Source organism: Leucopleurus acutus, assembly GCF_964270905.1.
Source record: "Leucopleurus acutus genome assembly, chromosome: 8".
Classification (NCBI taxonomy): Eukaryota; Metazoa; Chordata; class Mammalia; order Artiodactyla; family Delphinidae; genus Leucopleurus; species Leucopleurus acutus.
Window position 1 is genome coordinate 103,914,985 of NC_139151.1, and position 14,485 is coordinate 103,929,469.

Below are 14,485 nucleotides of genomic sequence, written 5' to 3' on the forward strand. Positions count from 1 at the left end.
GGGGTGGTCAGGGAAGGCTGCCTGGAGGAGGAAGAGGAGGGCAGGCCACCGAGGTCAAGCATCCCTGAGTCACCCACAACACCGCCTCTCCACCCGCCCTTTGGTTTACAACGGCCACCTCAGCAGCACCAACCTTTGTCCCCAAGTGAGCTCCTGTCAGGTGGGTGGAGGCACCAGGCCATCTCAGAAGGCCAGGGGCTCGCCAAGGGGCTGGAGCAGTCCTGTGCCTGCAGCCTCCAGAACCATGGGGACAGGGCTACGCAGCCAGTCCTTGCGAGGACCACGGCCCTCCTATAGCAAGCTCCAGGAGCCCTGCGGGAGGCCCCTGGCAGGCCAACTGCGCCGGGCGCTGAGCCTCAGACAGGGTCGTGAGAAGTCCAGGTCCTCAGACGGAGGCCCAGAAAGGCTGGATGCCCCCGGGCAGGAGCAACTGCCAGGGAGCCCGGGGGACACAGAGCAGCTGATCCAAGCCCAGCAAGAAGGCAGCCAGTGGTGGCTGAGGCAATATCAACAGGTTTGGCTGAGGGCTGGTGGATGGAGGAGGGCTAGAGGGGAGGGGGAGGTCCCCAGGAGCAGGACCCAGGGCAGCAAAGGCTCAGAGGCAGAAATGTATGGGGTTGTAGATCAAAAAGATAACAGAGCTGTCTGGGGAAGGGGCTGGAGAGAGAGATATCCAAGAACTGTATTTCAGGGGAGCCTGAAGGCCTTTGGGGTTTATCCCATAGGCACTGGGGAGTCAGGGAAGGTTTTAGAGCAGGTGGGTGATACGGTCAGAGCTGTTCCGAGATGATCAATCTGTCAGCGTGCTGGATGGGTGGATTTTGCTGGAGGCAAGAGATCAGCCAGTACAACTTCCCCAGGGTTACATCTTGTGCTCCCCTCTCCCCCGGAAAAGGGGGTGATCCGGCCCCCCTGGGTGGGAGCTGCCGGCTTCCTCTAGGAGGAAGGGTGGCTAGTGAGCCATGCTTCTGTCTCTGGGGTCTACCACCACCTCGTGGCTGTAGGTGGAACAGCACCTGAAGCCCACCACCCAGTCCAGAGACCTGGGCCCTGATCTCGGTCCCTCCTGTCTTGCAGAAGATAAGGAAAAGGTGGGAGAGCTTTGTCACCAGCTTCCCCAGCGTGACCCTGAGCCAGTCGGCCTCCCCACAGCCCTCGCTGGGCACCACCAGCTAAGGATGCTAGCAGCGGTGTGGGTCCTCGCTGCACCTGGAGGAGATGGCATGACCTACCTCTTCGTGGCCCTCTGGACTGTGAACGGAGTGACCTCCTCTGCGTGGACTGTTCCCCTTCCTTACGTGGCCCGTTGAGGCCTCTGTCACCAGGACAGAGCTCAGTGAAGCCAGACCCGTGGCTGAGAGCCTCTGGCGCATCACCTGGTCACAGGGCCCCAGCCGCCCTTCTTGCCAGCTGCTAGTGGTGGGCAGGGCATGGGCCTCCCTCCCAGAGGGTGAGCCCATCTCCAGGGCAAGGACTATGTCTTGTCGTGTATTGTCACTGTCCTCACAGCCTCCCCATGAAGGAAACAGAGGAAACCTTCCCTCCCTGTGCGAGAAAAACTGAGGCCCAGAGGCGGGAGGGGATTATTCTCTTTGGCATCTCTGGCCCCGCCCCTACCCAATGCCCAACACTGCGTTGAACACAGGAATAAAAGTTGCTGAACTGAAGTAAATGGTTTTCCTACTGACTAACTCGCCCCCAGTCCTCTCCCAACCCCCTGGGGGCAGGTGGGGTCCAGAGCTTCCCAGATCATGGGGCAGAAGCACCAGGGGCAGGTCCCCAGGAGGCTGGGCGTCTCCTGGCACTTCTCTGGCTCTCCCTGTGCTGATCTCAAGCCAGCGTCAGAGGGCCTGGATCTCACCAGCTCCTTGCCTTTGTGCTCACCCCCATGAGGCAGGACTTACCCAGAGGATCAGAGAGGGCAAGGGGCCCACCCAGGGCCACACAGAGGGGAGGGTGGGACCCCAAAGAGCCTGAGCTCTTTGAGAGACACTGGCACCTCATGTGGGGTCCCTGGGGCTCTCCCAGCTCAAGCAGACCCAAGGTCAAAGGTAAGGGAGCAGCTGCAAGCATCCTGGTGGAGGGTCTGTTCTGGGGTGGTAGGGGGACCTGAGGGCCCAATAGACAAAGGGGAGGTTCCCTATTTCCCCAGAGCCCAGGACCCTGGCAGAGCCATTCAGGAACAGGAGGGGTCCTGGGAAAATTTTGTCCCAGACAGTCACCGGGATGAGACCAGGACAAGACCAGGACGTCTGGCTTGGCACCTAGACTGTGGGAGATCCCTGGAAGCTTCCAACCCAATTAGTCACAAACTTTAGATGCCCCCTGCTCAGCCCCCTCTGCAGTAGCCCCTGCAGTAGCCCCTGCGGTGCCTCTGGGAGATGTAGGACTCCAGGGAACATAGTTTGAGTCCATGGCTCTGACAAACCCTCTTGATGTCCAGAGGAGGAAACTGAGGCCCAGGAGGGGTCATCCTCTGGGTCTCTGCCCTCCAGGCTCATCCTGGCCTCTTTTGTCCCCAGGGATTCTCCAGCCCATCTCCTTGCTGGTCTCCTTCTACTTGTCACACTCTGTGACAAGTGTGTCCAGTTATAAGCTTTTGTCATCCACAGGGACCTGGCTTGTTCACCACTGGGACCCCAGTGCCTCGCTCGGGGCCTGGCACATAGTAGGTAGTTGTTGAGTGAATGAGGGACTGGCCCAGGGTCAGCTAGTTGATGGCTGAGCTCCACTCGGGTGGAGCCTTTCCTACCTCAGCCTCGTCAGCAACACCATCATCAGGGAGCACATTTCCAGGGCCCCTAGCAGAGGCCTTCGCCAAAACACACACACACACACTCTGTGAGCTTGTTTCCAAAGACAGCAGCCGCCATCCCTCCCATGACGCGTGCCCTTTGGCATTGTTGCCACATCTGCCAACAGGAGGGGTATTCTATGTATTCTACTTGCCCTTGAACCTGGGTAAGCCCTGAAACCTGCTTTGACCAATAGAATGCAGTAGAAATAATGTTCTGGGACTTCTGGGCCTAGGCCTTAAGAGACTTTGTACCAATAGCTTCTGTTTCTGCCCGCCTGGAAGCTGGCTGCTGTGTAAAGGAGTCCAGGTGATTCTGCTAGTGTTGGAAGGTGGCACCCAAACAGATAGGTCCATGTTCTAATCCCCAGAACCTATGAATTTTACCTTATTTGGAAAAAAGTCTTTGCAAGATATAATTATTAAGGATCTTGAGATGAGAAAATCACCTTGGATTATCGGGGGCTAAACCCAATAACAAGTATCCTGATAAGAGGGACACAAAAAGGGAAAGACACAGAGGAGAAGGCGATGTGAAGTCAGAGCCAGAGACTGGAGTGATGCGGCCGTAAGCCCAGGATGCTAAGGATTGCTGACAGCACCTAGAAGCCAGGAGAGGAAGGAAGGACCCTCCCCTGGAAGCTGCAGAGGGAGCACGGCCCTGCCAGCACCTTGATTTCAGGCTTCTGGCCTCCGGAACCATGAGAGAATACATTTCTGTTGTTTCAAGCTACCAAGTTTCGGGAATTGTTACAGCAGCCCCAGGACATTCAGACAGTGTGTTTGCGGCCAAGCTCGCACCAGGAGAAAGTGGGTGGAAGTGGCATGCCTGCTGCCCCAGGCCAAGGCGTGAAGCCTCCCTGCCCAGCCCTCCATGCTTCCCCTCTTCCCTCACCAGCTGGCCTGATGCAGAGGATCCAAGGGGACCCTATCCAAGGCTAGGGGATGGCAGTGGCACTGAAGCAGAGCCCCCCTGCCACCCATTTGGACTGTGATATGGGTGCAAAATAGACCCTCATTGGGTTAAGCCATTGACTTGGGGGCTACTCGTTATAGCCACAAGCCTATGGCAACTCATCCCACATCAGCATCGTGTGGAAACTCTGAGAGGGCAGGACTATTCACTCACTGCCAACAACTCACCTGGGACAGTGTCTGCCTCATCGTAGGTGCCCAGGAAGCAGTTGTTGAATTACTGAAACAGAGACCTCAAGGATGAGTAGGAGTTAGCCTGGCCAGGGGAGGGGATGAGAGTTTCAGGTGAGGGAGGGGCCTGGGCAGAGGCCTTGAGGCCAGAGGGAACGCGGTGCATCTGGAGGTGCGGACCATTCGAGTGGGCGAGAGTGCAGCAGATGCCCCTGGCTCAGCAAGCGGTCCCCCTCCCCCAAAGTGCACTCTCCAAGCTTTGCCCATCCTGGTTTCGTCAGCACGGAAGACTTCACTCTCATGGTGTGGCAGCCCATCAGACCCCAGAGGACATGGCTGATAGCGTGGACACTTGTGGGGGGATGTGGCTCCCCACCGAGGCCTCCCGACATTGGTGGTCAGTGTGGCCCAAGCACAGAGGGGACTCCTACGGACCAAAAGCCCTGGAGGCTCTGAGTCTATCCACCCTCAGGCCAGTGTCTGCCACAGTTCCTATAAAGACATCCTTGATGAGTCAGTTTCACGCCTCTGTGTTCTCTTTCCACTGCCCACAGAGGACAGAGCCCCCCAGTCCTCTCCCGGGCCGTGGGGTCTCAAGGACTGCTCCTGGGGGTCTCAGAGCCCCAAGCTGGAGGGCCTGATTCCCTTCACCCCGACCCCTGGCTCCATTCTCTGTCCCGCTCCACATCCCGGCCACACACAGCCTCTCTGTGCATGCTTCCAGAAATGGGAGGCTCACTGCTTATCAAGCTCTGATCTCTCGATGTGACCTCTGCCCTCATCGAGCTCACAGTCCTGCTGGAGAGGGTCGCAGACAGACAGACAGACAGATGACAGGCTGCTCTGCTACAAAACAGAAGGAGTAAGTGCTCACTGGGCAACGTGGTGAGGCAGATTGAACAGTAGGTGCTGATTCCCAAACCAGTGTGACGCTCTGGGCTTGGCTGGACATCTTCCCCAGCTTCCTGAGGCCTGCAGCCATGCCAGATGGGAAGAGGCTGCGAACAGGTGGAAAAAAATATCCTGCAGGGGAAATGGGGCTGCTCGGCTGCACCAATGGGGAAAGCAACGGGGCGAGCAGGGAGCACTGTGTCCCCAGGCACCTTGTGAATTCAGGCTGGAAGGGCCCTCAGGGTCCAACAGATGCAGGCCATTTATGTTACAGATGAGGAAATTGAGGTTCCCGCAGCAAGCAGGAGGCAAGGCTTGGGCTCCCCTCCAGAGCTCCTGCCTCCCCGCTCAGAACTCTCTGCTCACCTGCCCTGTAACCCCCTGATAACTCCCTTCCTCAGGGTCACCAAACTCAGTGGGTCCAGCCAGTCAGGGGGCCAGGGCCGGCCCAGGCCTGGGTATCAAACCTGGGACCCAAGCCCCTATCCAGCAGCTAACTTACTGTGTGACCTTGTGCCAGTCGTTACCCTCCTCCGGTTTTCATTTTCTCCTCTGCAAAATGGGGGCCGTGATCTCTGTGTCTTCTCTGGACTGAAAGGCAGGTGAGGTGGCAGGTGTGCAATATCTTTGCAAACTGAGGTGTGCCGTGTCCTGACCGAGAGCGCCTGCATCGCCCCCCACCCCCATCACCCTCACGATCAGGCTGAGAGCAAAGGGAGTAAAACTCTGTGGCCGAACGCCCGGGTTCTGCCACTTACTTGCTGGGTGACCTTGGACAAGTTGCTTAACCTCTCTGTGCTTTGGTTTCCTCACCTGTTCAATCGAAATAATAACGGTCCCTCCTCACCCAAGTTAATGCATGGAAAGCACTAAGAACATTTAGCCCTGGGATCTTAGTAGTCAGTCCCAGGACGTTCTCCCTGCATGACCCTTCTCTGAGCCTCAGCAGTCTTTCTCTGGGAAATGGGGGTGTTAATAATAGCACCTGGCTCTAGGTGTCTTAGGGATGAGATGGGCCAAAGCACGCATGCGCTGAGTCCAGGGCCGGCCCACGGAAGCGCCCTATCAATGAGAGCCTCGGGAAACCTGGCCCTCAGAGCCTGCCATGTCCTCAGCTCACCTTGGCCGAGCTGGACCTTGGCAGCGTCGCAGGCGTCAGGATCCAGGAAAGTGGGCCCAGCCGCAGACCAGACGGCTGCCCTGGGGCCTCCAAGGGGGTGGTCTCTTTTAGTGCCAATGCTGGAATGGGCGTGGGAGGAAGGCCTCTCTCCTCACCCTACCCCACCCCCTACCGTGGCTGTCACTGAACCCTCCCTGCCCCTACCGGCTGCCAGGCCCTGTCTCCCTTCTCTGAGCTCCAGGCACAAGCAGTCAATTCAACCAACGCTCAGCAAGTCACAGTCAGAGCCCTGCTCCGTTGAGAACTTCAGACAGGACGACATGCGTAGCCCTCCAGGCCCCTTGGGGTGAGAGCCCTGTTGATGATCCAGTACTCCAGAGCTGGCTAGGGAGCGGAAGTGCCCAGAGAAGGGCAAGCTTGGCTCTTGGAAGGTGGGCATCACAGAAGGCTTCCTGAGGAGCGGACAGCAGAGCTGAGTGTGGTTCACCCCGTGGAAGGGCTGGGGAGGGCGTGCCAGGCGGAGGGAGTGGCACGTATGGGACATGGAGACGTGGACCAGCTGGAGCGTTTGCAGATCAAGGCATAACTCAGTTTTGCTGGGGAAAAAATGGGAGTGGGGGAGGTGAGGACAGACAGATAGACAAGGGACAGAGCTCAAAGGACCCGGGACGGCACTTCACCCAAGGATCGCCAGGGAGCCGTGACAGGCTTCTCAGTAGAGGAGGGAGAGAGGTAGCTTAGAGAGATTCCCTGTGACCACTCCAGCACGGAGGATGGGGGTGCCCACTGTGAAGGGAGCAGACCCACTGTGTTCCCACGTTACAAGTTTGCGTCTCAGGGTCGGGGGTGTGGGGAGGGAGTGGCTCAGCTGTGAACAGTATTTACACAGTCAAAACAATGTAACCAATGAATATCTAACCAGAGCTCATGAGGTATTAATAACTATATTGGAAGGGTGGGTGAGGGGTGATCAAGGAGGGCTACATCGTGATCTTTCATAGTAGAAGCCAACAGATAACGTCTACATTTGAAAAACCAAGAAATGCAATGAAAACGTATTATCTAGGAACACGGAGGTAAATCCCAGAGGAAACACCTCTGGGCTGAAGCCACGGGGGCGGGGGGGGTGGGGGCTGCCATGGGGATGGAGTGGGAGAAAGCAAAGGAATGTTAGTTTTCTTCATAAGTTTAGACCATTTTATTTATTTATTTTTAAAATTTTATTTATTTTTGGCTGTGTTCGGTCTTCGTTGCTGCGTGGGCTTTCTCTAGTTGCGGTGAGCAGGGGCTACTCTTCATTGTGGTGCGCGGGCTTCTCATTGCGGTGGCCTCCCTTGTTGCGGAGCATGGGCTCTAGGCACGCGAGCTTCAGTAGTTGTGGCACACGGGCTCAGTAGTTGTGGCGCCAGGGCTTAGTTGCTACGCGGCATGTGAGATCTTCCCGGACCAGGGATTGAACCCGTGTCCCCTGCATTGGCAGGCGGATTCTTAACTACTGCACCACCAGGGAAGTCCCTAGACTGTTTTATGTTTTAAATGAAGTACATTTATTGCTTTGATAATAAAAATGAAATAAAAATAAATTTAATATAGATTTATAAATTATTTCTGAGGATATGATTCCATGGCTGCAAGGATTAGACATTTGGAAATAAGTCTCTTTGATCAGGGATTGAACCCGGGCCCTCGGCAGTGAAAGTGCAGAGTCCTAACTACTGGATTGCCAGGGAATTCCCGGAAATAAGTCCTTTAAAGTCATTTTAAAAAGCAACACACACACACACACACACACACACACACACACACACACACACACAAAGCAACACAAGATAATTGGCAAATTTTAAGTATGATCTAGATATTGGATAATAGAATGTCATCACTGTAACATTTCCTGAATTTGATAGTGTGGCATAAGAAATATATATTTGGACTCTGTCCCTAGTTCCTGGCACAGAGCTCCTAAAACTCTTGGAATTTCCTGAGTGATAGAGGTGATAGGAGCATCTTTCATTATTTGCAATAAGCCCCTTTCAACCATACCTGAGTTTATGCTAATAAGGGGATGCTGAGAGGATGGGGACTGGTTGCCAGAGGAACCAATCAGGTGATTAGAGGGTTGGAACTTTCAGCCCCACTTCCTGATATCTGGGGAGTCGAGAGGGGCTGGAGATTGAGTTCCATCGCCAAAGGCCAGTGATTTAATCAGGCATGCCTACTTAATGGAACCTTCACAAAAACCCTAAACAATGGGGTTCAGAGAATTTCTGGGTTGGTGAACACATCGAGGTGCTAGGACGGTGACACTCCCAGAGAGAGCGTGGAAGCTTCCGGCCCTTCTGTATACTTTGCCCTATGCCTCTCTTCCATTTGGCTATTCATCTACATCCTTTATAATAAACTGGTAAACATAAATATTTCCCTGAGTTCTTTCTAGCAAATAATCAAACTTGAGGCGAGGGTCTGGGAACCCCTAATTTATAGCTGGTTGACCAAAAGCACAGGTGACAACCGGCAACTTATGACTGGTGTCCAAAGTGGGGGCGGTCTTGGGGGACTGAGCCCTTAACCTGTGGGGTTTATGCTAACTCTGGGAAGTTAGTGTCAGAACTGAATTGTAGGACGCCAACTTGATGTCTGAAGAGCTGGAGAATTGTTTAGTGTGAGGGAAAACCCCACACATTGTGTCAGAAGTACTGTGAAAATAGAAGAATGGTTTTTCTTTTAGATGCTTACGGAAAAGAGTTCTTAGCAGGTTCGCCCTGAAATATTTAAGAGTGAAGGGGCTTGATGCTTGAAACCCATTCTCAAATGACTCAGAAAAATATATCTATATATGAAAAGAGCATGAATGATAAAGCAAATGTGGCAAAAACTGGTAAATCAATGAGAGTTCATTGCACTATCCTCGCGACTTTCCATAGGTTCGAAGTTTTTTTTGAAATAAGAGCTTTAAAAAACTAAAGCGACGTGATAGCATCATAAAAGAAGCAACCAGACAGTATATGCCTCCAGACAGGAGAAACAGTGCCACTTATGAAATATTCTTGCCCAAAAAAGTCAAGCCTGCATTTATCAGATGCAGTTCTAGATGCAACTCCCAATTTATAAGAACCCCTGGGGATAGAGAATCATGCTGAACTACACCATGGGGCTGCAATCAGCAAATTCTAGACTGCAGTGATCCCTACAGATAAAACAGCCAAGGTTTTTTCAACAAAATAAATTGCAAAGAAAAAGAGAGGGATGGAGGGGGAAATTCCAGAGTAAAAGAAACCTGACATATTAACCAATCACAGTGTATTAACCCTATTTAGATACTAATTCAAACTATAAAAAAAAGAATAGATTTATGAAGTATCTGGAACTTTGAATATTGACCAGATTTTGGATGATATGAGAGATCTATTCCTTTCTTAGGGGTGAAAATGTTATTATAGTTATATTAATAAAAGACTCTTCGTCTTTTAGATTACTCTTACCTTTTTTTTTTGCGGTACGCGGGCCTCTCACTCTTGTGGCCTCTCCCGTTGTGGAGCACAGGCTCCGGACGTGCACGCTCAGCGGCCATGGCTCACAGGCCCAGCCGCTCCGCGGCATGTGGGATCTTCCCGGACCAGGGCACGAACGTGTGTCCCCTGCATCGGCAGGCAGACTCTCAACCACTGCGCCACCAGGGAAGCCCTACTCTTACCTTTTGTGGATGAAATGATACAGTATTTGTTTTAAAGGTGAGAGAAACAGGCAGGAGTGAAGATGAAGCAAGATCAGTCCTGAGCTGATAACTGCAAACGCTGGGTGATGGGGACAGGGTGAGGGTGGGCTTTCTGCCTAATTTTATATATGTTCAAAATTCTTCCTAATCAAATTTTTGAAAAGCAACCCTCTCTGTAAGTGGTGACCACGTGGAGATGGCTAACATACCTGAACGGCTCTGGACCCTGATTCACCCCCCTGGATGTGAGGCTGGGGTGTGGGGTGCTGGTGACAGCCCTGTTAGATGACTCCCAAAAGGGCTCTTTCTGGTGACAAAGACACTGCTGTCCAAGTTGTTTGGGGAGACTCTGTTCACAATTGTTTCGTAAAATGTGAACACTGGAAAAGTGTATCCAAACCAGGATATGGCTGTTAGTTACTCTGCTACTGTTGTTGACAGTGATGCCCCACGGTGCAGGTTTCCCCTCCCCCATACAGTGGAGGACACGTGCTGTTCCACTGAGGACTCAGACACAGAACCCGGCACCAGGAGGAGCAGAAGAAGGGCCGAATGTGTGGAGTTCCAGCCAGTCCTGGCCGAGGTGGGAGGGAACACTTATCTGTATATTTGGAAATCTGTGGGTGGTGTTTATTTGCTGGGAAGTCTGGGTCCCTTCCCCGGGCATGCTAGAAGCCACAGTGGCCAAAGAACACAAACTGAAAAAAAAAAAAAAGAACACAAACTGGAGGAGGGTCTGGAGTGGGCAGCTTGGGGCAGGGCTGGGGTCAGGGAAGGCCATGGTGGGTGAGAAACAGCTGCCGACTTGGTGGGGTCAGAGGTGGCTTGGCCGTGCAAGGGCCTGGGCAGAGCCACGGACATGCTGGGTGCACTCAGAGAAACGTCCCTTTTCTGGACCTCAGTTTCTACATCTAAGCAGTTACATGCAGGGTCAGACAGACCAGGAAGGAGTCCTTACTCTGCCACTTGCTAGCTCTGGTGTGGCTCATCGCGGGAGGATTCTGCTTTCTGATGTATGAAATGGAGACAATAAGGGGAGCCAACATTACAGGCTGTCCTCAGAAATTGGGGAGACAACCGGCAGAAGCTCTTAGCACAGGCTAAGTGTTCCAGGAGTGCTCACTATATAACCATAGGCACCATAAACACAGTTCACAGCCAAGGGATGGGGGAATAAAAAGTAAGCTGACAGTGGAGAAGCCTGCTAAATACCACATCATCCTCTCACCTAACAAACTGATGGTGTCCAGTATTGATGACAGTGTAGGAAAAATAGGTAGTGTTGGCAGGAGTATAAATTGATACAATCATTGGAGGAGACAATTGGGCTGTAACTTTTAAAAGAAAAATACACATGCCCAGTGTGTTCATTGCAACGTTATTTGCAATAATGAAACCTGAAAACAACCTTGGTCTTTCAATAGGAGACGATGATGTGCCCACACAATGGAATATTCTGCAATAAATCACAGTGCTAACACTGTATAGCTCATCACGTGCTAGCCTCTCTCTAAATGTAATCTTCGGGATTCCCTGGTGGCACAGTGGTTAAGAATCCACCTGCCAATGCAGGGGACACGGGTTTGAGCCCTGGCCCGGGAAGATCCCACATGCTGTGGAGCAACTAAACCCAGGCACCACAACTACCGAGCCCCCGCTTGCCACAACTAGAGAAAGCCCGTGTGCAGCAATGAAGACCCAATGCAGCCAAAAATAAATAAATTAATAAATTAAAAAATAATAATAATAAAATAAATGTAATCTTCGCTACTCTGGGTTAATCACTATTGTTGTTCCCATTTTACAGTTGAGAAGATTGAATCACAGAGAGGTTAAGTAATTTTCCCAAGGTTGCACATGTAGTAAATAGCAGAGCAAGGATTTGAATCCAGGCAGGCTGGTTCTAAATGACAAAAATAACAGCAGAATATATATGTACATACACAAAGTTGTGTGCATATATGTATACAGGAATGTATAAACAAACACCTGATAGAGGTGCTTACTTTCAGAGGGCAGCGTGGGGAAGGGGAGCGGGGGGTTTTCACTCCATCTGTGTAGAAGAGTATTATTTTGATTCTGCAGTTGTTATTGTTTTTTCTTTCATTTTACCCTTCCCTCCAGCCACACCACCACCACCACCACCGGTTCCTGGGAGGGCGAATGCAGGGGAACAAAGAAGTCATTGCTCAGCTTTGGGTTTCAAATTAGACTTTTCAAAATTCAGAACAGAAACAAAACAAGTTTCTCCCCATAGGAGCTTTCTATTGTGGGGCTTTCTGAGGAAGAAGAGGTTTGTTGAGAAATAAAGTGCTGCAGGCCTTGGAGCACTCAGAACAGAAAGTTTTCCTCAGTGGAAAGAGTCAGGGGGTTTCCGTGTATATGTATGTATAACTGAATCACTTTGCTGTACAGCAGAGATTAACAGAACATTACAAATTAACTAGAATTTAATTTTTAAAAAAAGAACAACCTGATACACGTGTATCATGTAAAAATAGCAAACCTGAAGGAGTGTGAAGGAAGTGCTCAGCAGAGCACCCCACCAGGAACTCCACTCTCCTACCGTGTCATCCACTCCCGATTTCTTGCTCATCTTTCAGGGCCCAGTTTATTTCCCCCTCCTCTGTGAAGCCTTTGCCAACCCCCAGCAAGTAACAGAAACCCAAGGAAACTAGCTGAAGCAAAAGAGGGGGATTTGGGCTTCCCGGGTGGCGCAGTGGTTGAGAGTCCGCCTGCCGATGCAGGGGACACGGGTTCGTGCCCTGGTCTGGGAGGATCCCACATGCCGCGGAGCAGCTGGGCCCGTGAGCCATGGCCGCTGAGCCTGCGCGTCTGGAGCCTGTGCTCCGCAATGGGAGAGGCCACAACAGTGAGAGGCCCGCATATCGCCACAAAAAAAAAAAAAAAAAAAAAAAAGAGGGGGATTTATCAAAAAGATCCAGTGTTTCAAGGACAATGGACATCTCTGAGTTGTTCTACAAGAACTACATGCTAAGACCCCAGACACCAAACTGGTTGGAACCTAAGGAATGAAGATGTGGACCTTTCAACAATCCACTGAAGCTTGGACTCTGTCAACATTTGCCCCAATTCTGTGTTGAATTCTCTATTCAAGCCCTTTCATGAATATGCATACGCCACTCAAGCCCCTTCATGAATATGCATATACCTTAGCTTAAAACTTCCCCAATTTTGCTCTTCAGGGCAACACTACTTTGGGAAAGATCCCCCGTGTTCTCATTACTTGCTGCAAGTGGTAAATCCTTCCTTCTCCTGATCTTTCACTTGGTTGTGTCTTCTGGCTCAACACCCACCAAGAGGCAAACCCAGTTTTCAGGTAACACTAGAAGCAGAGGGAAAGGGTTAGGGAGAGAAACTGGCTTATGACCCATCAGTGGTTCTTGAAATTCACTGAGTGGACAGCACAGAATAAAATCAAATAAAGCATCGCAGAATAGATTAGAAAATAGAGACAGGATAGAAAATATCAGAGAGTATCAAATTAAGTTTTATTTTATGAAACTTTTGCTCCCTGATTATTGATTAAATGTTGCACTGGGTTTCAAAGTGCAGTGGATTTCCTACTGTTAGCCAAGGTCAAAAATATAAGAAAAACTTTCTCAAAGATTTATAAGTGTAAGTGTGAATGGAAAGTGCCCAGTGGTAAATTGGAAATATTGGGGATTTTGCTGCTATTGAGCAGAACTGTGGGCTAGGGAGCTGAACTCAGTTACTACAGATTTAGACTCCACGTGTTTGTATTTCTTTACAGTTTTTGTTTCCTGTATTTTTCTTGTTTCTTGATTGTATTGCTATAAATTTCCCTCTTAGAACTGCTTTTGCTGCATCTCATAGGTTTTGGGTCATCATGTTTATTACAGATTTAGAAAGAGTTGCAGTTTTTTGAACCAATTTTTGTGTTTCAAATCTTAGACTACAGCCGTTTGTTTGATTTTTCTACAGTGAGGATATAACTGTATGGCTTCCATAATTTTAAAAAACTTAGTGAATATATTTCCTAAGGGCTATCACGACTGCAAATAGAAAGTAAAAAAGACCAAAGTATGTGATGTTATCTGGGGCCTTTGATGGCTCTAGTTTTTAAAAGCCATATGATTAAGAAACCAACAGATTATTTTCTCATCTGGCCTAGAAGTGGCCAACTCCCTCTCTGTCCCTGCAGACAATACTCCCTGCACACCTTCTGGGTACAGTCAGAAAGGGTCTGGGGAGGGACTTCCCTGGTGGTCCAGTGGCTAAGACTCTGTGCTCCCAATGCAGGGGGCCTGGGTTTGATCCCTGGTCAGGGAACTAGATCCCACATGTCTCAACGAAAATCCTGCGAGCTGCAGCTAAGACCCAGCACAGCCAAATAAGTAAATAAATATTAAAAAAAAAAAGAAAGGGTCTGGGGAAAAGGATCAAAGGTGACAAGCCTAAGCCTCACCTTCAATAGGGGCTCATCCTTTATTGTGCCTGCTCTGTGCCAACCCTGTGTGAGGCACCAGGGTGAAGATGATGACAAAGGCACCAGCAGAACCAATAGGTATGAAATTGGCCATAGTGATGTGGTATTGTGGGAACGCTAATGGGGTAAGATAAGACCCCAGCCATGGGAGTAGTGGAAGGTGGGCAGAAATGGCATGCAAGAAGGAGAGGGCTCTTGGCAAATTCTGAAGGTTGAGTATGAGTTAGGCAAGCAAGAAAGCACCATCCAGGACGTTGACAAAGTCCCTGAAGGGTGTGAGTGCTTCCCATGCCATGGAGGAGACCGGCCCCACCCTCCTCCAGGCCTGGGGTGGGGGGGGTCCCCTGG

The 14,485-nt window shown here is 51.0% G+C and overlaps 1 protein-coding gene across 2 annotated transcripts; it reads left to right on the forward strand.

Moving 5' to 3' along the window:
- Positions 1 to 244: 244 nt before the first annotated feature.
- LOC309965970 (uncharacterized protein C11orf86 homolog) lies at positions 245 to 1,176 on the forward strand (the record flags this gene model as incomplete). Of its 2 annotated transcripts, none has more annotated exons than XM_082845842.1 (2): positions 245 to 514; positions 1,078 to 1,176. In XM_082845842.1, 2 exons carry the CDS (start codon positions 245 to 247, stop codon positions 1,174 to 1,176), a joined length of 369 nt encoding a protein of 122 aa, XP_082701968.1. The 2 variants fall into 2 exon arrangements, with proteins under 2 accessions (XP_082701968.1, XP_082701969.1); XM_082845843.1 differs by having other exon boundaries at positions 1,081 to 1,176.
- Positions 1,177 to 14,485: the final 13,309 nt, after the last annotated feature.